At 42.3% G+C, this 24,981-nt stretch overlaps 1 protein-coding gene across 2 annotated transcripts in view; it reads right to left on the bottom strand.

Moving 5' to 3' along the window:
• Positions 1-344: 344 nt before the first annotated feature.
• Positions 345-24,981, bottom strand: part of RPA1 (replication protein A1) — a 58,462-nt gene continuing 33,825 nt past the window's right edge. Inside the window, exons 6-17 of one of the 2 annotated variants that reach the window (XM_036269073.1) lie at positions 21,497-21,589; positions 18,678-18,810; positions 17,020-17,122; positions 15,509-15,577; positions 15,175-15,367; positions 14,877-15,016; positions 14,352-14,500; positions 11,560-11,692; positions 8,939-9,115; positions 5,480-5,587; positions 2,824-2,910; positions 346-1,354 (exon numbers count right to left, since the gene is read on the bottom strand). In XM_036269073.1, the coding sequence (XP_036124966.1) occupies positions 1,250-1,354; positions 2,824-2,910; positions 5,480-5,587; positions 8,939-9,115; positions 11,560-11,692; positions 14,352-14,500; positions 14,877-15,016; positions 15,175-15,367; positions 15,509-15,577; positions 17,020-17,122; positions 18,678-18,810; positions 21,497-21,589 (1,490 nt within the window). In that variant the 3' untranslated portion in view covers positions 346-1,249. Of the gene's footprint in view, positions 1,355-2,823; positions 2,911-5,479; positions 5,588-8,938; positions 9,116-11,559; positions 11,693-14,351; positions 14,501-14,876; positions 15,017-15,174; positions 15,368-15,508; positions 15,578-17,019; positions 17,123-18,677; positions 18,811-21,496; positions 21,590-24,981 lie in introns of both variants that reach the window. The other variant, XM_036269074.1, reaches the window with a different exon arrangement.

Raw genomic sequence — 24,981 nt, 5'->3', positions numbered from 1 at the left:
CAAGCATGCTCTTGCTGACTGAAAAGCCCAGTAGCATAATTACTGTTTTCTTACCAGCTCACTGTCTGTACACATTTCAAAGCCTGGTTGGTGTTAGACTGCTGGGTAAACATCAATAAAATCCCAAAGTGCCGTATCATTGGCATTCTTGGGCACAATGGCTTTTTGTTTTTAGTATTTTCGTTCTTTGAAAGATGCATTTCAGGGTTGCGAACATTAGGAAGAATGATCTCCGTGCCTTGGACTAATCTTTGAGTTTGTAATGAGTTAACATCTCCCCCAAGTGAACATTTGTTATAAAGGCTAATTAATTGCTTTCCAGTTACAAGAACCCTTTACAAAGAAAGTAGGATTCACAAGCAAAGAATATAATGTTTATTAAAACAAAGCCAAGGGAAACAAAGGACTTCTCCCTTCAAAATCCCACCTATTTAACACAGTTTTAATCAAGAAATGAGACACAAGTGCAAGAAATATGTACAGGTACACAGAGTGAGCGCTCACCAACCTAAACACGTTAATTGGACTGAAAACTAAAGCAATGCTTTGTAGTTGCCTGGATGTCCCTAGGGGACAGCAAGTCAATGCTTATCAGCCTTCCTCAGAAGAGACAATTTTGATTAATATCAGACCCATCTGACTTGGTCTATTAAGCCCTGAAGGAAGGATATTCCTCAGATATAAAAGATAGGTCCTTTGATTAATAATTCTGCCCTATTGCTATTCCGAGCGTTAACAACCATGTGGCTCCTCTAGACAGAGCGAGCCCGAGTTCGGGGAAGACGCGTGTACTGGACGCCCAGGTCCCACACACCACGTCCCGCCATCTCTCCAGAGAGGCAGCCCAGGTTGTGAAGGTGTCACCACTGCAGCAGCAGACACTCCAGTTATAAAATTTAGTTCCCTGACTGCTGACTTAGGATCAGTTCCTTGGGACATAATTCCTGCTTGAAGATAATGAAGTCTCAATAAAACGGACAAAAGCCTGAAGAAAGAGAGTGACTGGTATCACACTACTCGCCCGCGGACCCCTTAGGTCTGACAGTTGACACCACGGCCGTCTGAGCATGTTTCCCTTTGCCTGCCAACGGGTTTGGAGATGCACCTAAGACAGGAAATGGCTTAGTCCACCATGAAGAGGCTCTGGGCACTGGGTAGCTAACATGAAATTGGCACACAGGGGGTGAGAGGAAATCCATTTCATTTCAGCTCTTTATTTCCAAACTTCTGCCCAATTGGCGCTGCGTTCTCACATGGCTGCATTTCTCCTGATGTTTGCGATCAACCTTCTGCTGTATTCTCTGTAGTCCACGGGCTTCACGTCCATCACAGTGGCCTTAATTCGAGATTCATCCTTTGAGAAGAGAAAAGCGGTTAGTGAACGCAGGGAAGCCCAGGGCATGGAGCAGTGGTGATACCCCCTTTGCTTCAATGGCTGCAATGATCCCAGCAGGAGAGAACACAAACGCAGGCTGGATCCAGAGGTCAGTCACTCCAATCAAGACAAAAACTGTTGGGAGCTGAGTCCAGAACTTCTGGGGCTAGGAGAGTGGACAGAAGTCTCCCTCCATCGCAGGCCCCTTTCATCCTTCCCTCATGTTCCTCAACACTAAGAACCCCAGCATCCAAATGGGATGGACCTTAGAGGGCCTGTCAAGTTCAACTCATTCTCTTTATGGAGGAGAAACAAGAGCCCAGAGAAGACAAGGGACTTGCTTAAAGCCACACAGCTGATCCCAAACGCTGAGTGTGGTATGAACGAAGAGGCCCCTGTGGCACAGGAAGGCCTGGTTTGGTCCCACCTCAGCTCTGAGAGGCCACCTCCCTGCGTGGTCCTTATCATGAAGGGACTGATGACCCTGCAAATCCGTCCCTGACTCCACCTCACTCAGACACTGTATCACAGACATCTGGCTCCCGATCTCACTTAATGCTTACAAACACAACCACAGCCATCACGGGGAACCGAGACGGAGGCCCAGTAGCAGCACAGAGTTAGCCCTGAAACAAGTAGAGGTGTTCTCAGAACTCTCCCCTCGCTCGTCCATTAGGATTGAACAGTGGCCTCTTGGAGGCAGAATGGGGTGATGCCCAGAAAGGTAGCAGAGCCTAGCTCTGGGGCTCACACACTTCAGCACACTCTGAAATTACTCAACACGGTCGTATTTCTAAGCATGGTTAAGCACAAAGCTCTGAACTTGGACTGCCTGGGTTAAAATCTCAGCTCTGCCACTCGTTAGCATATGACTTCAGGCAAGTTGCTTATTCTCTGTAGGCGACATTTTTCATCGGTAAAATGGAGATAACAACAGTTCCTCCATACAGGGTTACTGTCAGGATCTACTGAGAAGACATATGGAAAGTAGAGGGCGCAGAACGGTACCTGGCAGCTAGTAAATGCTCAGTAAGCGCTGTTTCATTCTGACTATACAACTATATGATGTCATGTGCAATTTAAGGAATTTTCAAGGTAATTTTAACTACATGTGGTCTTTGTTTCATATACTGACTTTAGAACCCAAACCTCGAGGAAGATGGGAGCCCTTAGACATATTAGCATTCTTTGTCAGTACGCAAACAAGAAACCTCAGGTTTTAACTGAAAAGACTACATAGCACTTCCCCCCCTGATGCCCGACACTGGACAAGATAGTTAACCTCTAAGTCCATTTCCTCGCCTGAAGACGGGATGTAATAATGGCACCTCCGTGCTGGGAAGGTTCGGTGAGTAACACACACAGGGTGCTTAGCTGAGGTCTGACACGTGGCAGTTTCCACAGCAATTGCCCACGCTAACCCTCTGCGGCCCAGTGACCTTACTTACATTGTAGGTCTCTAGTTTGACCCTGATCTTGAATATGAACGATCGAAAGTTGGCATTCTGGAAAATTTCCTCAAATGCCTGCTCATTCTGCAAAAAGAAATATAAAACTTTAGGCTTGAACACTATGGAATCATTTGATAATATCTATTAGAGTTTTAAAAGACTGAGAAAAACCTCTGAGAAAATGATCACCCCAGTGGTTTGAAATTTCTCAGGAACAACTAACTAATCAACAAGTGACATTTCATTACACAATGAGTAAAATTTTATTTAAAATTAAAATACTTGTCTAGCCCTGGCCAGTTTGGCCCAGCGGTTAGAGCGTCGGCCCACGGACCAGAGAGTCCCGGGTTCGATTCCCGTTAAGGGCACGGAGCTCGTTTGCAGTTTGTCCCCGGCCCTGGTTGGGGTCGTGTGGGTGGCAGCCACTCGATGTGTCTCTCTCACGTCAATGTTTCTCTCTCTCTCTCCCTCCCATTCTATCTGAAGATAAATGTAAAAATGTCCTCCGGTGAGGATAAAAAAAAACCCAAAAAACTCTATCTAGAGTATTCACATTCATAGAGACAGAAAACAGAATGGTGGTTGACAGGGTGGTGTGGGGTTAGGGTTTAATGGGGACAGAGTTTCAGTTTGGGAAGGTGAAAAAGTTCTGGAGACGGATGGTGGTGTCGGATGCACAATAACGTGAATGTACTTTAGTAAGTTGTACAACTTATAGTTAAAAATGGTTAAAATAGCCCGGCCGGTGTGGTTCAGTGGTTGAGCATCGACCCGTGCACCAAGAGGTCACCAGTTCGATTCCTGGTCAGGGCACATGCCCAGGTTGCAGGCTCAATTCCCGGTGGGGGGTGTGTAGGAGGCAGCCAATCATGTTTCCCTCTCATCAACGTTTTTCTCTCTCTCTCTCCCTCTCCTTTACTCTCTCTAAAATCAATAAAAATGTATTAAAAAGAAAATATGCATAAAGTAAATTTACAGTATCTTTATATAAAATTAATAGTTCATATCAGCTAAGTGCTATCTTTGCAAGCCACATGAAACATGAAAAGGGCTTTGTTACATAAAACCTCTGTGTAAAGGTTATTTAACATACACAAGACAAGTCCTCTGGGCTTTCAGAAATGTAAATAAAACAATGTACATCAGAAAATTACACCAGCTGCCATTATTCTTCCAAGATTAGGGAAAGCATGAAGCGCATGCTCCAAGAATATCATGGTTCCTGAGGGAAGAGTTTCTCTATGTCCTCATTCACCAGCAGTAAAAACAGTCAAATGTAACAAGCTCATAAAAAACCCTGAAAGGCTGCCTCCAGCCTTAAAATCTGATATGAAAATACAGGACCAGGCAAAACAGATAAAAGATACCATCACACTTTAAAGTCAATTCCAGTTATTTCTATAAAAGGGCTTGTTGGGATTATTTCCAGAGATCTCATAAACAAAAAAATTTTTTTTTAATTTTTATTTTTATCCTCACCTGAGGACACCTCTGCATTTATCTGCAGATAGAGCAGGAGGGAGAGAGGGGGGAAGAGAGAGAGAAACATCGATGTGAAAGACACATCAACTGGCTGCCGGGGACAAACTGCAACCGAGGTGTGTGGCCTTAGCGAGACCAAACCCAGGACTCTCTGGTCTGCGAGCCAACGATCCAACCGCTATGCCAAACTGGTCAGGGCTCATAGACAAAATTTTTAAGAGGTAAGGGCAGAGGGGCAGAACTGAAGACAGAAAAGAGTAAGAAAAACGCACCCAGCCCTGGCCAGTTTGGCTCAGCGGTTAGAGCGTCGGCCTGCGGTCCGGAGAGACCCGGGTTCGGTTCCCGCTAAGGGCACGTACTTCGGTTGCAGTTTGTCCCCGGCCCTGGTTGGTCGTGCGGGTGGCAGCCACTCGATGTGTCCCTTCACGTCGATGTTTCTCACTCTCTCTCCCTTCCTCTCTCTCCCTCCCATTCTATCTGTACAAAAAATGGAAAAATATCCTCGGGTGAGGATATAAAAAAAAAAAAAAAAAACGCACCCAAACAAATGTCAAATCCCATTTTCTTAAGCTTTTACAAGCATTCTGATTTGAAAAAAATCAATAGATGTCAATTTGTGTGGCCCAGAAAATAGTTTTTGATGGTGTTCTTTACACATTTTGAGCAAGTATCTTTCCTAAAGTTAGCATAATTAGTAATCTGTTCCCTGTAATAAATAAACCTAGAATGTAAAAATTCAAATTTATAAAAATGAAATGGATCAAGTAAATTTATGAAAGGTACTTCATAAAAATTGTATCTGATGACCTAAAACAGCAAGTACCTTATCTGTAATTTTAAACCAGGATGTGACTCAACATCTCAGGAAGGTGTTTATTATGCTGAAAAGCACACTTGTAGGTTATTTCAGAAGATACCATATCTTAGTGTCCACAGGCACACAAACTCTGGTGCACGACAGTAACAGGAGAAATAGGGCTGCTTTTAAGGCTCATTTGTCTATATTATTTCATTATCCCATTGTTAGCAAATCCAAGATGGATCAAAACAGACAAAATCAGATGAGCACCTCAAATAATCATCAGACTGAGAAAGAAACAAATCCCCAAATATTAAAGAGCCATGTTACAGCGCAAGAACTATTATGGTAATAATAAAAGATGTGGCTGACCTTCTCTTTTAACTCTCCAAGATAAGCAGTGCTTTGTCCGAGGATAGCCTCTGCAGACTCCTGGAAGCAAGTGACCCACTGATTCTCTTGATAATCGGCAATATTTACCTAAAAAACACAACTCTGTATTATTTCAGCAAAGAAATGCTAAAAAAAAAAAAAGACACATTCAGGAGATGGGAGATTAACTTTTTCCATTCATTAAAATAATTACCCCGGGAAAAAAAACAAAACATTACCATCATGTATACTATATTCTTTACAGAGAATGTGAAAAGTATCACAGAAAAAGAGTTTAAAATGATAGTCTGGATCACAGCAGCAGACAATCTGCTGTGGATGTGTGGATTCAGATCGCAATGCAGATACAGCCTAACTAACCCCTTTCAGACACAGAATCCAGGCACAATGGACTCTTTCCCCAGCTACATGGCATCTGGACGAAAGGTGTGAATAAGGCTCCAATGAGTCAGGGCAGGTTTACTACATTTTAAATTGTACTTCCCTGCCCTGGCCAGTTTGGCTCAGCAGTGAGAGTATTGGCCCGAAGACCCCCATGAAGGGTCACAGGTTCAATCCCTGGCCCCGGCTGGGTCATGTGGGAGAAAACCAATTGATGTCTCTGTCTTTCTGTCTCTTTCTCTCTCCCCTTCTCTTCCCCCTCCCTTCCACTCTGTTTAAAAATCAATGGAAAAAAAATCCGAAGGTGAGAATTAAAAAAAAAAAACTAGGGAAAAAATTGGTTAAATTGTACGTCCTTTAGTCACCAGGAGGAGCTCCATGGGACAGCTCTGTCACTGCTGAGCATCCCAGACAATTTAAAAGCCTGATTTAAGGGCCTATAGTCAGCCACCAAATTTACCTAGCAACAGAAATGAGCAATCAAGTGTCTCCAGCTGGACCACAGTATAAAATTAAATAGGGGAGTCAAGGAAGAAAGTGGATCACAAAAAATCCAGTTGCTAAAAGGGAAAAGTAAAAAGGCTTAGCAGAAATAAGAAGGCCCTGGCCAGGGAGCTTAGTTGGTTAGAGTGTCGTCCCGATACTGCAAAATTGTAGGTTCGATTCTGGGTCAGGGCACATACAAGAATCAACCAGTGAATGCATAACTAAGCGAAACAATAAATTGATCTCTCTCTCAAATCAGTTAACAACAACAACAAAAAAGAATAAATGAGAGCAGCCCTGGCTGGTTGGCTAAGTGGTTAGAGTGTCAGCCTGCAGACTGAAGAGTCCCGGTTTGGTTCCTGCTAAGGGCATGTACCTAGGTTGTGGTTCATCCCCGGCCCCGGATGGGGTCGTGTAGGTGGCAACCAGTCGATGTGTCCCTCTCACATCAATGTTTATCTCTCTCTTCCTCCCTCTCTCCCTCCTGCTCTATCGGAAGATAAATGCAAAAATATCCTCAAGTGAGGATTTTAAAAAAGCAAGAAATGAGAACAAAGATTTTTTTCTTTTAAGGTATCATTTTCATGATTTTACATATTCCCTTTGCATATATGGGGGTTAATATACAAAGTTATGATGAAAAATAAGGAAACAAGAAGTTGAAACGCTCATAAATAGAAGGGCACATCGCATACGGGGGGCTCACACCTACAGTCTCCCCATGCTATCCTCCTAGAAGCAAAGGGCACCCACTTTCCAGGGTGAGAACATCAAGATAATACACTGATGAGTATCACGTGAAACCAGCATACCAGAGACTCCACTTAGAAGAAACTTCTAACAGAAAGGCTAGGCTAATGAAATAAACTATCTAAAACAATTTTCTTTATTTTAGTTCAATGAAATGTATGGTTTACAGAATATAAGAAGCTTAAATATATAACTTTCCTGCTGAATTAACATTTTAAGGGGCAATTAAAATATAGAAAGGATAGCCTTACTTTTTAAAAAACATTTTTATTGATTTTTTTTTTTTTTTGAGAGAGAGAGAGAGAGAGAGAGAAACATCAATGGGGGAGAGAAACATCGATCAGCTGCTTCCCATAGACACCCCAACAAGGAATGGAACCTGCAACCTGGGTACGTGTCCTGACCAGGAATCAAACCAGCAACCTTTTGGTGCACAGGATGACACTCAACCAAGTTAGCCACACCGGCCAGGGCTAGAATGCCTTATCGTTTATCTAAAAAGATTTTTAAAATCTTCCTATTATAAGAGTATTCATTGCAGGAAAAAAAAAAAAAAAAAGGAAAATACAAAGAAATATAAAGAAAAATAAACCAGAAATAACCTAGTTATTCATCCCCTTGGTTGTTTTTTTTGTCTGTATACATACTTCAAGAATATAAAACATACCATTTAAAATTTGCTATTTTCAATTAATAAAGCCTGAACATTTATTTATGTCATTTAATAGTCTTCATTAATGTTGCTTTTCAAATATTTTAACTGTGGAAACTAACAAACAGCAAAGTCTACTGTCTTCATAGTATTCTACTCTATAGGTATTCAACAAAAGAATTAAGAACATTTAACTTGTATCCAAGTTTTCAAAATAAGTAACTGTATCAGACAACTTTACAGAGATGTAACATCTCTGACTGTTTCTGTAGAAGAAATTCCCTCCAGGTATTTACTGTGTCAAAAAATATATATTTTTATTTAATTCTTGCCCGAGAATATTTTTCTATTTATCATCAGACACAGTGGGAGGGAGGGAGGGACAGAAACAGCGATGTGAGAGAGACACGACTGGTTGCCTCCCGCATAACCCGACTGACCAGGGCTGGGGACGAACCCCAACCATGGTACGTAACCTTGACCGGAATCAAACCCACGACTCATTGGTCGGCGGGCCGGCACTCTAACCGCTGAGCCAAACCGGCCAGGGCAGAAAATACAAATAGTTTTAAGGATTCTGATATATTACCACCAAATCAATCTTCCAGAAAAATATGGGAGTGCCTGTTTTCCTCTGTAACTTTAGCATCATTTAGTATAAGTTTTTAGAAAACATACATTTGAAAGGTTTTCAGAACCTTTAAAGAAGTAATTCTGACCATGCAAAAAGCCACAATCCCATATCAGCATGCAGTCACATTCCTCTGAAGTCAGCTCTACTGAGGCTAGGGGAACAGATTATCCACAAGAAAATGACTAAATATAGGCATCAGCTGTACAGTATAATTACTGCTCTCCAGAAATGCCATTGCAAATCAATTTATCTTCATAACGCTTAACAGGCAGGTGCCACCAATGCCGCAACAGCACCATACGCACAGCAGACTGACATCATGACATCACTGGGTAGCTAAATGCGACTTCCTGGTAGGACAAACATGCTCCAAGCGGGAGCAGACAGACTGCTATTCGTTGTATTTATGGAACAGCACTTTATGGAACAGCACTTACTCACCTGCAGGCTTCCTACCACGAGTGATCTTGTTTTTGCTGTTTCTACAGCAGAGACTCAAACCCCACAGTGGCTCGCCTCTACCCATTCCACTTACCGACAGGATCATGCGGTACTTGAAATTGGGAAATTCACGGTCACACTTCTCACAGCGGTATAATCCATTCTGTTGATCGATCACTTTCTTATTGCATTCTTGAGTAGGGCAGGCCTGATACATGGAGTTTTCTTTGCGAAGATACACCACTGTCGCCACGGAACTAAAGTAGTCTGCCTTCAGGAGAAAAGAGTGACACGGGACCCTGAGCTACAGGTCTACACTCAGGACTGAACCGTGGGGCCGCCCGAGGCGGGCCCTTCACAGAAGAGCAAGCGTTTCTGATCACGATGTGATTACAGGGAGCAAGTCACTGTGCAGCTTCAGAAACCCCTTGTACTAACCAAAAAACCCATGAAAAGGTAATAAACCAAGTTCTAACGCATATCATTCCTTAACAATAAGGGTTAATTCTAAATTAAACAAAATAATTAAAACTGAAAGAGAGTATATGGAAGATAAAGTCTTCAAGAGACAAAGACCTGCTCCTTCTGTTCCTCTGACCCTCCAACGGTAACAGACTGGGAAATACAGAGCAATGCAGTAAAACCTAATGCATCTATGTCAACTCTCCTCCCGTATTAAAAACAATAGCAGTGCTTTCTAGGGCTTAGATTCATCTTTAGCTTTGTATAGGCTAGGGGTCAGCAAACTTTTACTGTAAAAAGCCACGCAGTAAATATTTCAGGCTTTACAAGCCATTCAGTCACGGTCTCTGTTAGAGCTACTCAACTCTGCTGTTGTGGGCAAAGCATCCACAGACAATACGTAAATCAAAACATGGCTGTGTTCCAGCAAAATGTTATTTACGACAGGCAGCAGGCTAGGTTTGGCTTGTGGGCTGGTTTGTCAAGCCCTGGTCTAAGTCATCAACTTCAGAAGAATGCAAACAGAACTCAACAAGGGCATTCAAAGGGGAGAAATCACTGAGAAATAAATGCAAAGGACTAAGTCATGTGCTGGGCTTTCTGTTGTTGCCCTTTGTTTTGCCTTTTAACTCTCACAGAAAGGATATGGGATGGAACCTCTTTGGGCATATACTCTGAATTCAGAGTCAGGTCAGCAACTTCCGGGGCTTTCCGATATTTCAGACCGAAAGAGGCAAAACAATCACGTGGAGGTTTAAAGAGTTTGGATGAGTCTTCAATGTAGAGAGCTCAACAGGAAGAAAGTCTACTAGGAGAATGCCTAGAGTTTTGCTGTGTTTCCAGGTAAGGTCCAGATTCAAAGCATGGCTCGAAAGTTTGGATGCAAATAGACACTCTCTAGGTCTGATTTCTCATTACAGACTGTGTACCTTTAGAGCTTAGAGAGAAACCCTTTGGATATCAAGAGAACCCAGGAGTGGCTGTTCCTCTGACAGGACAAACAAATCTGTCTAATGCTTAGCTCTCAAGGTGTGTGCAACAGCATTTCAAGTTGCAGCTGATGACAGTGATGGAGCAAAAACCCTATTGTATAGTCCTGGCCAAGTAGCATAGTTGGGTAAGAGTGTCGTCCTGACACACCAAGGTTTCGGATTTGAGTCCCAGTCAGGGCACATGCAAGAATCAACCAAAGAATGCTAAATAAATGGAACAACAAATTGATGTCTCTCTCTCTTCTATCAATAAATAAAAACAAAAAAAACCCCACCCATATTGTATAATATGAAAATTATAAAGCAGGAATTGCTGTTTTGGGGGAAGCATAAAGGAGAAAGATATATTTTAAATATTAAACTGTGGACAGAATGCAGGTTTAGATAAAGATGGAGGGAGGGTCATTCCATACAAACACTGAAAGGGAAGCTGCAACTAAAGGCCAATGCCAGAGACAAGTCTCGTTAGAGACACTGGCAACTCTCAGCCCAAAAGGGCTACTATTCTACCGCCGATGAAGGATCAGGTGAACCGCCTGCTGTCTGCCACTGGGCCTGACAAATGCTCCGTGTGAGCTGAATGCATAACCTCAAAACCCCCCTTTCCTTGGTATGCGGGCATTTCAATCTGCAGGAACAATCAAAGAAAAGAAATATGGACCGGAAGGTAGTTTATATTACAACACATAGCTTGGTTATTACCACTTTGTTGAGATCCCTCAAAGAATTAAAGAACTCTCTAAGTCAGAGTTCTCAACATTTTCTGCCTCGACATACCCGAGGGATACAACTTAGTCCTTTAGGAAGCTCGGCTACTGCTCCCTGGCAGTGATTCCTAGCCATCATGCATGCCCTCGTCAAAGCCCCCGTTAAGAATCATAGCTTTGAGCCCTGGCCAGTTTGGCTCAGCGGTTAGAGCGTCGGCCTGCGGTCCGGAGAGACCCGGGTTCGGTTCCCGCTAAGGGCACGCACTTCGGTTGCAGTTTGTCCCCGGCCCTGGTTGGTCGGGCGGGCGGCAGCCACTCGATGTGTCCCTTCACGTCGATGTTTCTCTCTCTCTCCCTTCCTCTCTCTCCCTCCCACTCTATCTGTACAAAAATGGTAAAATATCCTCGGGTGAGGATAAAAAAAAAAAAAAAAAAAAAAAAAAATCATAGCTTTGAATTAATGCCTGACAGCTGGTACCAGAAATCAGATGTGAAAACACATCCTTTTGCACACTTCATGTGCTTTTGTGCAGAAAGTTAGGAATGTAGGATACCTTGTCACCTTGGCCCAGGTTCTCTGATTTAACCTCATACAAAGTTTTCCAGTTGGTGTTGCTTCCTGCTATTCCTCCACCCTTTAGGTCCGAGATGGAAACACCATCTAAGGCTTGTCCTTCCGAGTCAAACCTGAGAAACAAAAAAATGAAAGGCACTTTATGTACTTACTGAATATGCCACTGGTTTCTTTATGCCAAATACAAGCCAGCCACCCCCCTACCCAACTTTCATAGGTCATGTGGGCTGCAGTGAGGAATGTCTTCCTCATTTTCTTTTGCCTACTGAAGAAACTGAATGACCTTTTTATCTCAATTACTTTGATGCCCCCCAGTGGTCAACAAAGACAGTGCCAAAACACCACAGAACCTTTTCTTCAATTAGCCTTCCATATCAACACTGGCCCCGGGGGGAGGCCAAAGAAACAGTAACCTGGAAAGTCAGCAACAAAAAAGCAATAATGCAGAGCTCTGGTATAGTTCTTTAGGCTATTGATACTCCTTTCCCATCAGCAGCTGCATGTGTATCATCACTGAAATGTGTCAGTATAGAAAGTGACAGTCAACATATTGTAATAGTAGCAGAAAAAACGTTCCCACGGTGAAAGAGCTTTTAAGCCTGATATAGAGTCCAAAAGATTATATAGCCCAAAGTGACTTATTAGAAGGTATTATGTTTTCTTGCAGACATACCTTCTGATGAGATTTTTACTTATGCCAATATTAAAGTTAAAATTAATTTGTATTACATTATTATTAAAATTGATTCTAGCTCTTGATCGCATACCAGCCAATATGAAGGAAAGGGGACCAGGGAGAAAGCGGCTCAGAAACATATTTGTGGCAGGAAAGAGTGAGTCTGAGATGAAAAACCAATGTCGTCCATAAGGAGGATAACTAAAAGCTGACCACATACAGAACACGCTCCTCATAGAGCCTATCACCTGCAGTGGATGCTGCCCTGAGCTGCAGACAATTGCCTTCTCATTCTGTCAGGTACGCGGCTAAATCCGTCACAGAGGCACAGCGAGGTCCATAAATCTGTTTTGCCACGACTAGCTACACAAGTTTACGATTTCAAAAACTCCAAGGAGACATTTGCCACCAAAGACAGCTCGTCAGGAGTCAACAGAGCAAGGAGAGAGGCAGCCCTCCTTACAATCAAAATTCCACATTGTTACAACCAAGATCTAAACATCTCCAAATCCTTGCCTAGTGGGTTGGGTGCACTAAACCTCTTAGATCAATGCCTAGTTATTTTATTTTGGAGACAGCCATGTCTTTTTATGTTGACTGGGATGATGGCTATTGACAAGTAAAATATAAAGACCCTAATGTGGGCATGCCACTAACCCGGGGGCAAGCTCCGGAGCCTGAAAGAAAATAAAGCTATAAGGACCCAAAACGGTGGTTATTTCTGCTCAGACTACTAACAGGCCCCTGTCCTATAATACAACGCCATCTACCAAAACAGTTAAATACAGATACATGTGGACCACACTCATGAGGCTGGCTTAGGTGACAAACACTCCAGTAGATGTTTCATGACACTATTCAAATACTAGTGCTAATGGCTCACATTAAAGACTCCAAACAAAAGCAGGGAGTATGTAATGTGAGCTAATTCTTTAGTCCCTTAAACCCTACAATACAGCTGCAAACTGACACACTTCCCCCTGTGACTGCAGCTACACAAGCTCAAGCTAAGTGTTCTCCCTAACCACATCATACCACATTTCAGTTTGAAGTGCTCTTCTGAGGCAGAGTTTTAACACCCTAAAAAGCTAGATATAGCGAGGAGATTTTAATAGGCTCCCCTCATCGCCTGAGTGCTTTGGGAATAACAATAAAATGCCAACAAAAGCCCATTGTTCTCACGGGGCACTTTTATCAGAGTCCATGAACACACTAGAAGATGCGATCGGCACCAAAGAACGGACAGAACAAGATGGCACTCCCCACCCCACACCACAGGAGCCCTCGGCTGGAAACCTGGGAAAGAGAGACGCCTTCCGCACACAGCTGCTAAAGCCTGGCCCCAGCCTGCTTTGGCAGGATTGAGGTTGGCATGTGGCACTTCCATTCTAATTGCCGCCTTCTCCTCCTCCGACTCTCCAGGTCTGTCATGGGATTAGAGGTTTGTCAGTTTTTGTTTGTTTGTTTTCGATTACTCCTTACCCAAGGAATTTTTTGCCATTGATTTTTAGAGAGAGTGGAAGGGGTGGGGGGGAAACATCAATGTGAGAGACCCACTAATTGGATGCCTCCTGCACAACTCTGACTGGAGCTGGGGATTGAACCTGCAACCCAGTACATGCCCTTGGCCAGGAATCAACCCCCTGACCCTTCTGTGTCCAGGGTGATGCTCTAATCACTGAGCCACACCGGCCAGAGCACAGGTTTGTCAGTTTAAAGGCTTTAAAGCTGCCCGGCAGTGTGGCTCAGTGGTTGAGCATCGACCCATGCACCAAGAGGTTGCCGGTTTAATTTCCGCCAGGTTGTGGACCAAATCCCCAGTGAGGGGCATGCAGGAGGTGCCAATCGACGTTCTTTCTCATTGATGTTTCCATCTCTCTCTCCCTCTCCCTCTCTCTAAAATCAATAAAGAAAAAAAAACCAAAAAAAAAAACTCTCAGAAGGTATAATGCCACGAAGAAATAGGAACTGCTCTATTCAGAAACAAAGCCCTCTGTTCGGCAGACAGCTCACACACTGATTGTAAGAACCAAAGGACCAGCTCTTCTCAAAGCCCAGGCTCAGATAGCCCCCCTGTTTAGCCCCATAACACCTACCATCCACGAAGCTTATGGGCCTCTGGGATGTCAGGATTCACAATGACGGTGCTTGAAGACAGTACAGAGAGGCTCCGTCCACCAAAATCAGAAACTCTGGCTCCTTTGATAGCCATCACGGGTTGTCTAGAACCATCAAATTTATCAGCCTGCATTACAACAAAAATCCCAAACAAATACAAACACGTGTCACTGGCAGGAAGAATACACAGAACATTTTTATAGAAAACAAGGAAAATAGTCAATAGCAGAGTGAATGCAATGAATGGTACATGGAATCTATACGAGATAACCTCACACACAAGAACCTCACACACAAGAATCTGCTCAGCGATACATCAAAAACCAATATAGAAGGAACAGCATTTCACTATGTAAAACTTAAACCATACCAATCACCCAGAAGTGAATCAAATGAAGGATTTCCAGTATTCCCTAGACAGCCCAATCCTTCATTAGCAAGGGTCTACAGGACGAGTCACCACCTTTCTGCACGTGCTCTGACTGCTCAATACAAGTACTTACATCTTCTCCCCACAGAGTGGCAGACACCATTTTCCCTGACATGTCCATCAAATAGATATTTCTCTTAGAAACTTCTCTGTTGTTAGACTTCACTGTGATTTTAATGGCATCTTCATAGTTCTTGCAGATCCCAATTATGTCTACAACACAGGCACAATGTTTTAGCTAGAGATGGTCAAGGCTCCCATTATAGCATGACCAAAGGTGGAACAGAAAGCAGGTAAGTCTTACACCTCCCCTATGTGTTGCAAATGAAACCAGTAATCACCACTCTGTTTGTTCTCAGACCCAGAATTACCTATGAGTGAGTCCTTGGGTTTGCTCTCTAGATCATCAATCCTCGTGAAATCAAATTGAACTGTAGGTAGGTTATGACCATCTTCACAGGGCATGACAGAAGTCTCATTACTGAAGGTCATCTCATAGTCGTTTTTGACAGCTGAGAATTGTTTGTTAGCAATCTTCAGAGTGCCTTTAGAGAAATAATAGACCTGCAAAAGAGTCCAAGCCATGGAACATGGGACAGTCCATCCAATCAGACGTAAAAACCCTTTACCACCACGCAGCTCTCCAAGGGACGGGAGATCCCCTCATTCTCAACTATTTCAGTTCTAGACTCACCACTACCATACCTTGTTCACGTCGATGATGGGAAAGAACTTGTCCACTTGCTCATTGAAAGCAGTAGCTCTGATTTCACCCTGTAGATCATGCAAGAGGTTAGAACTGTGGCGCTCATCAAGTTCTGCCAGTGAAAACCAGGACACTTTAGTGTCAAATGACATCTTCAAGGAAACACGGGTCTTATAGTCACATATTCAAATTATTAACCCCATGAAACAACATAAGTAGTTAGCTGATACTGTTATCAGGCTTTATTAACCTCAAGTTAGAAACCTAAAGAAACAAAAAACAACAAAAAACCAAATGCCTGGGAGGTATGGCTCAATGGATTGAGCATTGGCCCAGGGACTGAGAGGTCACTGGCTCAATTCCTGGTCAGGGCACGTGCCCAGGTTGTGGGCTCGATTCCCAGTGCAGGTTGTGCAGGAGGCAGCTGATCGATGTTTCTCACATCAATGTTTCTATCTCTCTCTCCCTCTCTAAAAATCAATAAAAACATATTAAAAAAAAAAACAAACACAAACCCAATCGTGAATTTAATATTCTGACAACAAAATAAAACAACTGAACACTGAGTGACAAGACCGAAGCCCTCGGGAAGTAAGCTGAACAGTGATGACTCACCAGCTTCCCCTGCATTTGCACTAAACAAGGAATTAGTTCATATTCAGGAGTCATTGCCAAAAACGTTAACAGTAAGTCATGTTTTCAAGTTGTTCGTGATTTGATTTTCACTTTTGCTTTCTGTCAGTTCAAATGCTACAGATAAATTAAAAAAACTTAAATAAATGGCTGAAATTTTTGCCAACTGACAGAATAGGCCAATAATATGCTAAAAAATGTTAAGTTCTGATATTGATGCAGGCACTACAGTCAATACGTAAATTTGGGGTGTCACTCCATCTTTCAAAAACAAGAACAAACCATCTATTTTTTGCTGCCCTTAGAGGCTTGAACAAATAGGAATATGCGGCAGCTTAAAAAGAATGCCTCACATATATCCAGTGCTAGGGATTATAAATGAAACTAATGGACAGAAGACTAGAGATTCCACAACCTGAGTATCTGCCTCCTCACCATGGTTTTGTTTAAGAAAAGCACATCAAGTCTGCACAGTCGGAATCCATCTCCCCCCAAACCATTCACTTGTCAAGGTGGCTGCTGCGTGCCTTCCACTGTGGCTAAAGGCCCCACTTCGCTCAGGAGCACACCTCACCTCCTACAGCTCCAACTGTGCCCGCCAGCAAGCCAGACAGAACATCTCTGGTTTCCCCAGCCTATGAGGCCGCTGATACATTTACAAAACTAACTTCCACTGCTACAAATGCTTTTGTTTTAGGTCAGAGATTTTATTTATGACCTTTAACCCTTTGCCCCCAGACAGCATAGAAAGACTACGAAAGAGGAAAACCAACCATGACAATCGTGGTTCTTTTTGGTTTACTACTGTCTGTAAAGAGATGAGCCTTCTGTTTCCCGGTGGCGACTATTCCTATTTCCCCACTTGACAAATACTCACACTTTCATCCACCAGTTCTATTGAGAAAAGCTTCCCCTCCCCTCGGGAATTGCTCCAGGTGCGGATCTGACTTTTGTTGGTAACACGAGCACAAATAGTCCACCTAAAAACCAAATAGATCATACTAGTGCTCAAAGTCTTACTAGGGAGAGATCTGAAAGGTTCTCTTTCTTATCCTTCTGCATGCTCCATTTTTCAATGTAAGCAGTATTTTAATCCACCTAATTAAACCCAAAGATGACATAAATGTTTGACAGTTTATAGAATAAGCAAATAGTAAAACATACAGGTGATTTAACACTAACTCATTCTCCTGTCAAATAAGTAAATTTATAAACCCTCTCCCTTCTCCAAAAAGCATCACCAAGGCAACAATATCCCCTTAATGAAAGGTTTGAAGCTAGAAAATGCAGTAACACCAGCAATTATATTTTGCCACTCTTTTCATTATGGGAACTGATACAATTGGTGTCAAACTTCTGACTCATTTCTAACACACACAGAATAGAAATACAAGGTTACGGAACATGGTGTTGGTAAGCCGTCAAAGCAAAGCACACTGAAGCAGTATGAGCTCAGAAACCACTAAAATAGGAGGCACAAGATCTAACATGCAGTCCTGGTGCCATCCGGAACACAGGCATTGGGTATTATTAGTTACTTTACTTAGAATTTCTCAGGGAAACACATCTTTTCTACATTGCAAAGAACTGAAGAATGCAACCGCTAAAAATTAATTTTTCAAGGAACAAAGTCATATAAAAGAAATATCTCTTCAGAATATATTAATATGGTTAATACAAACAGTACCAATTCTTGTAGCCAACTATATCACAGTAACTTTTTTAGACTTAAAGTCACCTCTTCAGCCCAGCTGGTGTGGCTCAGCAGATTGAGCATCGTCCCATGGACTGAGAGGTCCTGGTTAGATTCCCAGTCGGGGCACATGCCCGGGTTGCAGGCTCAATCCCCAGTAGGGGGCGTGCAGGAGGCAGCCAATCTATGCTTCTCTCTCACATCAATGTTTCTACCTCTCCATCCTCTCTCTAAAAAAATCAATAAAAACATATTTTAAAATAAATACATAAATAAAATAAAAACCACCTCTTTATATAATGAGAAGGTAAATACCTTCTCAATTAGAATAGTTTTACTCATAAGACTATCAACTGATTTTTTAAACATTAAATATTTTATGTTACTTTTTGTTAAATATGTTTTTATTGATTTTTAGAGAGAGATAAGAAACACTGATGAGAGAGGAACATCCACTGGCTGCCTCCTGCACACCCCCTACTGGGGATCGAACCCGAAACCCGGGGGTGTGCCCTGACCAGGAATCGAACCAGTGACCTTTGCATGGGTTGACGCTCAATCCACTGAACCAACCGGCCGGGTTAAGCATTACATATTTTAAATTTCGAAATGAATGAAGCCCAATAGGCTCTAGCAGACTGCTTTTTGGGCCATTCTTGTCTAACAACAAAGTTAACAGTTGCAAAAATTTGTACCCTCCTGCCCCTCAGGAAAAAAAAAAAGAAAGAGGAAACCTATTTTATGTGTGGTAACAATTCACACATAAATAAGACAAGAGCAAATAATAACCTCTTATACTATTTTGTAAGTACATTTTGAACTTGTTTTACAGAATAACTCACTTGGATTGGTAAGGGGTGAGGCTGGCAATGGGTACCACTTTGGCCTGTGATCCCCCGGAACTGTTCACTAGGTTGGAACCTCCAGCTTTTCCAAATGTCTTTGAGGCACCATAAGCCTTAGGTACAGTGACACCTTTAAGCACAAACAAAAGAAAGGACAATCAGTATTCTATATAAAAAAAATTTTTTTTTATTCCTCACCCAAGGATCTTTTTCCATTTATTATCAGATGGAGTGGGAGAGTGGGAGGGAGGGAGAGAGAGAGACAGAGAGAAATATCCATGTGATAGAGCCACATTGACTGGTTGCCTTCCGTATGACCCCACCAGGGCCAGGGATGAACCACAACTGAGGTATGTGCCTTTGACCAGAATCGAACCCAATACTCATTGGTCCACGGGCCGACGCTCTAACCGCTGAGCCAAACCGGCCAGGGCAATCAGTATTCTATTTAAATTAACTGTCAATTACTGAGGTGTCACTGATGAAATCATAACAAAACAAGAGGCCAAGTTTTTCCCTTTTAGCAATCAAGAGATGGAAATCAAATACGGACCAAAACAGGAGGCTAACAACACAGTCTAGAGAGAAGGCTGGGCACAGAGAAGTTCAGTGTATATTTGCTGACTTAAGTCCTGAGGTCAAGATAATAACGGTATTGAACCCAGACACTGATCCACCCTTCTTAAACTTTCCTCTTATGTCAATGGGCATGATAACAGGTCAGAGAAAGAAAATCAACCTCTTTGACTGGTAAAACTGATGCAAGTCAATCACTAGCTGCATAAGAAGAAGAGCAAAAGGAAAGGCTACAAAGTAAGGGTCAAAGTGGATGAACCAACCCAGGTAAAGGACGCCTGTCATAAATATATCACTTAAAAATGCCTACAGAAAACCCCCAATCCTCAACTGGTCTACAGGAGTGACAAGTCCAAAATGAAGTCTATGGGCTTGGGTTACACTGGGAGCAAAGGGTGAGCATCAGTTGTGGATTCAACGCAAGGTGGCTGGCCACCAGGACCCCTCTGCCTCCATAATCCAAGCCTAAGCAGCTGCCTCCACTTGAAAAGAAGAGGTTTAACTTAAAGCCTATAAGCACATGAATTCCACTGCCCAGTTTCTGTAAAGCTTCAACCGCCAAATTCAGAAAATATATTTTAGTCCAATGCTTTCTTATCTTCTATATCAAAACATTACCGCATAACAAAATTTGGCTAGAAGTATAAATCTACCATTATTCAGCATTTATTTATTGAGTTTCCATAGCATGTACCACACTAATCTAGGTATTTGTAGCACTTAGTTAAAAATATATGTATGCCCTGGCCGGTTTGGCTCAGCGATTAGAGCGTCGGCCTGTGGTCCAGAGACCTGGGTTCGGTTCCACTAAGGGCGCGTACCTCGGTTGCAGTTTGTCCCCAGCCCTGGTTGGTCATGCGGGTGGCAGCCACTTGATGTGTCCCTTTCACGTTGATGTTTCTCTCTCTCTCTCTCTCCCACTCTATCTGAACAAAAAATGGAAAAATGTCCTCGGGTGAGGATAAAAAAAAAAAAGTAGATTGTCCCAGATCTTAAAATTTTCTATGCTAACTGTGGAGTTGAGAGATGGCTACATACATGATGGTAATAATTATGCAAAGAAGCACGTGTGCTTTGTAGAATATGTGTGGGTATGTATACATACCTAATATATAACTATGTAAAACACACACATGAATCCAGTTTTCATGTCCAGTAGCTTCCCTTCACTATATATCCAATCTTTTGTCTTTTTAGCACCCAGCTGATACGTGTTTAGAGAACACTAACAGATTTCTAAGATTAAATATTAATACAAGCCAAAGACAGGCAACTGGGAAAATAAGTCTGTGGGAGGAGAGATAAAAATAACATACTACCATTTGTATTTCAGCATAAGGAAGTGACTTTTTGATTATTTACCATTTTAGATAATCTATTCTACCACCTCCCTTTAACAACATAATTTGAGAGTTGTGTATGAATAGATCCACTTATAGAGAGAGAGAGATAGAAAGTAGGCAGACAGACTTTGCAAGGTAGATTAAAAACATCAAAGATCGATGAGGGAAGAGTCGTACGTCGCAAAAGTTTCATAGAAACATCACTAACGTCATAACTGTGCCTTTTTTAGATTCTTAGCATTGAAAAATAGAAACTAGTTGAGGCAAGGATGTGGTGTATGTGCAGCTGTGACAGAAAAAAGGACTTCTAAAGATAAATCCAACCAAATTCTACAAATCGTCTTTTTCAGTGGTGGTTCCTAAAGTAAAGGCCAGAAGGAAACAAACTGATTCCGTTACAGCCTCTCAGGACCCGCTGCAGAGAAAGTTAAAAGAAGAAACTATTTCTCATCCGTGAGACTGAGAAGCAAATCTATGACTAATACAAATGACACTGGCTTCAAGCTAAGATAAATACTCAAGAGCCCAAAATGTGAAACTTGGAGAGAGACAAGCCAAATTTAATAAGCGGATTCTAGATAGTTAAGAGGCTAGAATTTAAAAGCTATGTAAATTCCCAAAGTCAAGAGGGTATAAAACCTAAGATGTGAAAAACTACCAGAAATACTATTAACAGAGAACAGTATATTGTTCCTGATTTTAAAAAATGGCACATTAAGTGTCTTTAAAAGACTACCTTTAATCATCTTTTCAATCACATACTTTGCAGTAGGAATTGGACTTATTCTTTGTCACGAACGGCATTCTGAACGCTCCCTTTAGTCCCAGATTAAATTTCAAAACATTACTCAAAAGCCTGACACATAATCAGCACGTATCCTCGTGCGGCCGTCTTACTCATTCCCGAGCTCCCGCTCTGTTGCTGGGGCCTGCTGGCTGGCGGACTGGCTGCTGAGACCGGAGAAGGAACTACCTGCTGCTGTCCATGTCCTGAGGATCAAAAGAGAAAGACCATTTGGGGGCAATTAATTTGGGTGAAAAGCTTAAAACTTAAGTAGAAGAAATACTCTTGAGAAAATATAAATTTTGGATTTTGTCAAAGACTCTCATGGGTCAGAAATGGTGCTGGGGTGGCCACTAGCAGGCAGTGAATTTGCGAGGCGGTTCGCTTTTGTTTTCATGACATAAAAGGTTGGCTCCATTTGCCTTTCACCTGCATATAATTGATAACTTTCCGTTTTAATGAGGTTCTCCCCTAAAGCCTTGCCCATTTCTCCTGCATGAACTGGGAGGTAAAGTCACTGGGCTGAATCTGTGACAATACCACTATTTCCATAGCAACAAATCGATGTCATCAACAGAACTGTGTGTTCACGGCAGGATCTATTAGAAGAAAAAGCTGGGTGGTAAGAAAAACCTAAAAGCAGTTCAATAGTCTCGGAAGTGCTCCCGCTTCAAAGGAAAGGAGACATTCAGAAAGGATTCTATCCTTTCCCTCCTAAACAAAGCCACCTTATTTTGCAACTGACAGTGGCGGAAAGTAAGAGTTGAAACAGCCTTAGGTGCCATGAAGTGCTAGTGAACTGTCACAGCAGGAAGAGATGAGAATGGACTTCAGAAGCAGGTATGTCAAGGAAACCGGAAGATTAAAGGAAAGGAGGAGAATGAACATGTCTCTCAAGCAGAAAATAAGAAATGCCCATATCCTTTCTACAAATGTTTATGAAGTTGAAAATGTTAAAATAGCAAAATACACCCAACTGGGGGGAAAAATGTAGATTTACAGAATTTCATTTTGCCTCTGTAACTGGCACTAAAAGTACAAGTCAACCTAATCTGGGCTGCTCACCAAGACGACTTGCAGCACACAAGGTGGCTCAAAAAAATTTCCTCGAGAGCCCCAAGAACAAAAACCGTGAGCGCTGCGCCACCTGGTCTCGGCCTTCTCCAATCACTGGGCTCGCTCCTGCTGGGTTTCCAAGGCCCTTACTCAAATGAGCGTATTACACTCTGATGTCATTTCCTTCTGCCAGTAATACTCTTCACTGGTACAACTAAATGAGAGTCAACCGTGTCATTAGAGTAAAATTAATTTAGCATAAAATTGAAAAGGTTAAACAGAATTGTTTATTCTTTAGTTCTTCCTATGGAGAGAAAAATTGAGATCTTATTTACATAGAAAAAAATATATATTGCCTTGGCCAGTTTGCGCAATGGTTAGAGCATCGGCTCACAGACCAAAGAGTCACGGGTTCGATTCTGATCAAAGGCATGTACCTCGACTGCAGTTTGGTCCTGGGCCCTGTTCTGGGCCCTGTGGGAGGCAACCAACTGATGTGTCTCTCGCACCGATCTCTCCCTTTCTCCCCTCCCTCCCTCCCACTCTATCGGAAGATAAATGGAAAAATACCCTCAGGTGAGGACTAAAAAAAAAAGAAGAGTATAGATTCTTGACAATGAATTTTTGTGTTTACTTTCAGTTTTTCCACTATCTCTGAAATACAAAGTGTTACAGAAATTGAATGGGAAGATTGCTCATCTTTGATAATGTGTCTTATGAAGGAACATTTCAAAATTCTACAGTGAATCTTTTTTTAAATCAGTAGGGAAAACAGGCCTTGCTCAGTAAACAGTAATAGGAGCTAATGGTTAGGAGGCTGGGGGGTGTTTTTTTTTTCCTGTTTTATGAAATATATTCAAAAGAATGAAAAGATTTAAACATTCAAAGATGGTACCATAAAAATACACAAATCCCCGTTCTATTACACTCTGGTCCCTCCCTCTTTTCCACTGTCTCAAATATAAACTCTCAAGTCCTTTACTCAATACCATGCCTACTTCTTCAAATATCTTGTTCAACAGGACTGGTCATGGGATCATGATGATCTCTTACCTTTAATTTCTATCAAAATGTAACCTTTACGAGGTACCTGCAGTAGTCAAATTCTAGAGACAGAAAGTAGAATAGTGGAATGGAAAATGGAGAGTTGTTTCATGGGTACAGAGTTTCAACTTGGGATGATGAAAGAGCTCTGAAGTGATGGCTGCTTAGCAACGTGAATGTACTGAAATGCCACTAAACTGTACACTTAAAAAATGGTTAAGGTGCCCTGGCCGGAGTGGCTCAGGTGGTCGGAGCGTTGTCCCATGCACTAAAGGGTAGAGGGTGATTCCCGGTCAGGGCGTGAACGAAAGGCAACTGACCAATGCTTCTCTCTTGTACTGATCTCTCTCTCATCAACACAAAAATGGTTAAAGTGTAAATTTTGTTATGCATATTTTACCACAACTTTTTAAAAACCCTCACACAAGTATCTTTTTTCCATTGATTTTTATATTTTTAAAACTATGATTTTATTGATTTTTTAGAGAGAGACGGGGAGGGAGAGAGAGATAGAAACGTTGATGTGAGAGAGAGACATTGATCAGCTGCCTCCTGCACACCCCCTACTGGGGATCAAACCTGCAACTCGGGCATGTGCCCGACTGGGCATCGAACCAGGACCTCTCAGTACATGGGACAACACTCAATCCACTGAGCCACACCAGCCGGGCTCCATTGATTTTTAGAGAGAGAGCAAGAAAGGGAGGGAAAGGGAGAGAGAAACATGGATGTGAGAGAGAAACACATCAATTGGTTGCCCCCTGCACGCACCCCAACCAGGGCCAGAAACTGAACCTACAACCCAAGTATGTGCCCTAGACCGGGAATCGCGAACTCTCCACCCTTTGGTGTTCAGGCTGATGCTCTAACCACTGACCCACACCGGCCACTGATTATTGACTTTTCAGAGAGAGGAAGGGAGAAAAATAGAAACAGCAATGTGAGAGAGAAACATTGACTGGTTGCCTCATGCACATACCCCAACCAGGGCTCAAACCCCCAACTCAGGTATGTACCCTGACCGGGAATTGAACCTGCCACCTTCCAATGCACAGCCCGATGTTCCAACCAGCTGAGCTACACCAGTCAGGGCTACCACAATTTTTAAAAATGTAACTTACCTATTTACTTATTCTAAAACGAACATTTTTTGACATTTTAACATATGAATTAAAGTTAATGTGTTATTATTTCCTTTTAGTAGTACATAATAGAATGGGCCAATCTTATAATCACTAGATTCTCAGGTTCAATGAAGTAGGCAATAATAGCTACCATTTTGTGAGTGCTTACTATGCATCAGGTACAAGATTAAGTGCATTATTCCATTTAATTTTTAACTCTATGATACAGACAGTATTATACCCATTTAGCAGTAGAGAAAACTGGGTTACAGAGGTCAAATAACTTGCCCAAAGTCACACAACCTAGGAAGAGGCAAAACATCATTTGAACTCAGGGTTGTCTGACTAGATCCAGCCGCTTCAGTATGTAGTTC

The sequence above is a fragment of the Molossus molossus genome, unplaced genomic scaffold (assembly GCF_014108415.1).
Source record: "Molossus molossus isolate mMolMol1 unplaced genomic scaffold, mMolMol1.p scaffold_m16_p_19, whole genome shotgun sequence".
In the NCBI taxonomy this organism is placed as follows: domain Eukaryota; kingdom Metazoa; phylum Chordata; class Mammalia; order Chiroptera; family Molossidae; genus Molossus; species Molossus molossus.
The sequence above is the reverse complement of the archived record's forward strand: the minus strand, read 5'-3'. Positions and strand labels throughout refer to the sequence as shown.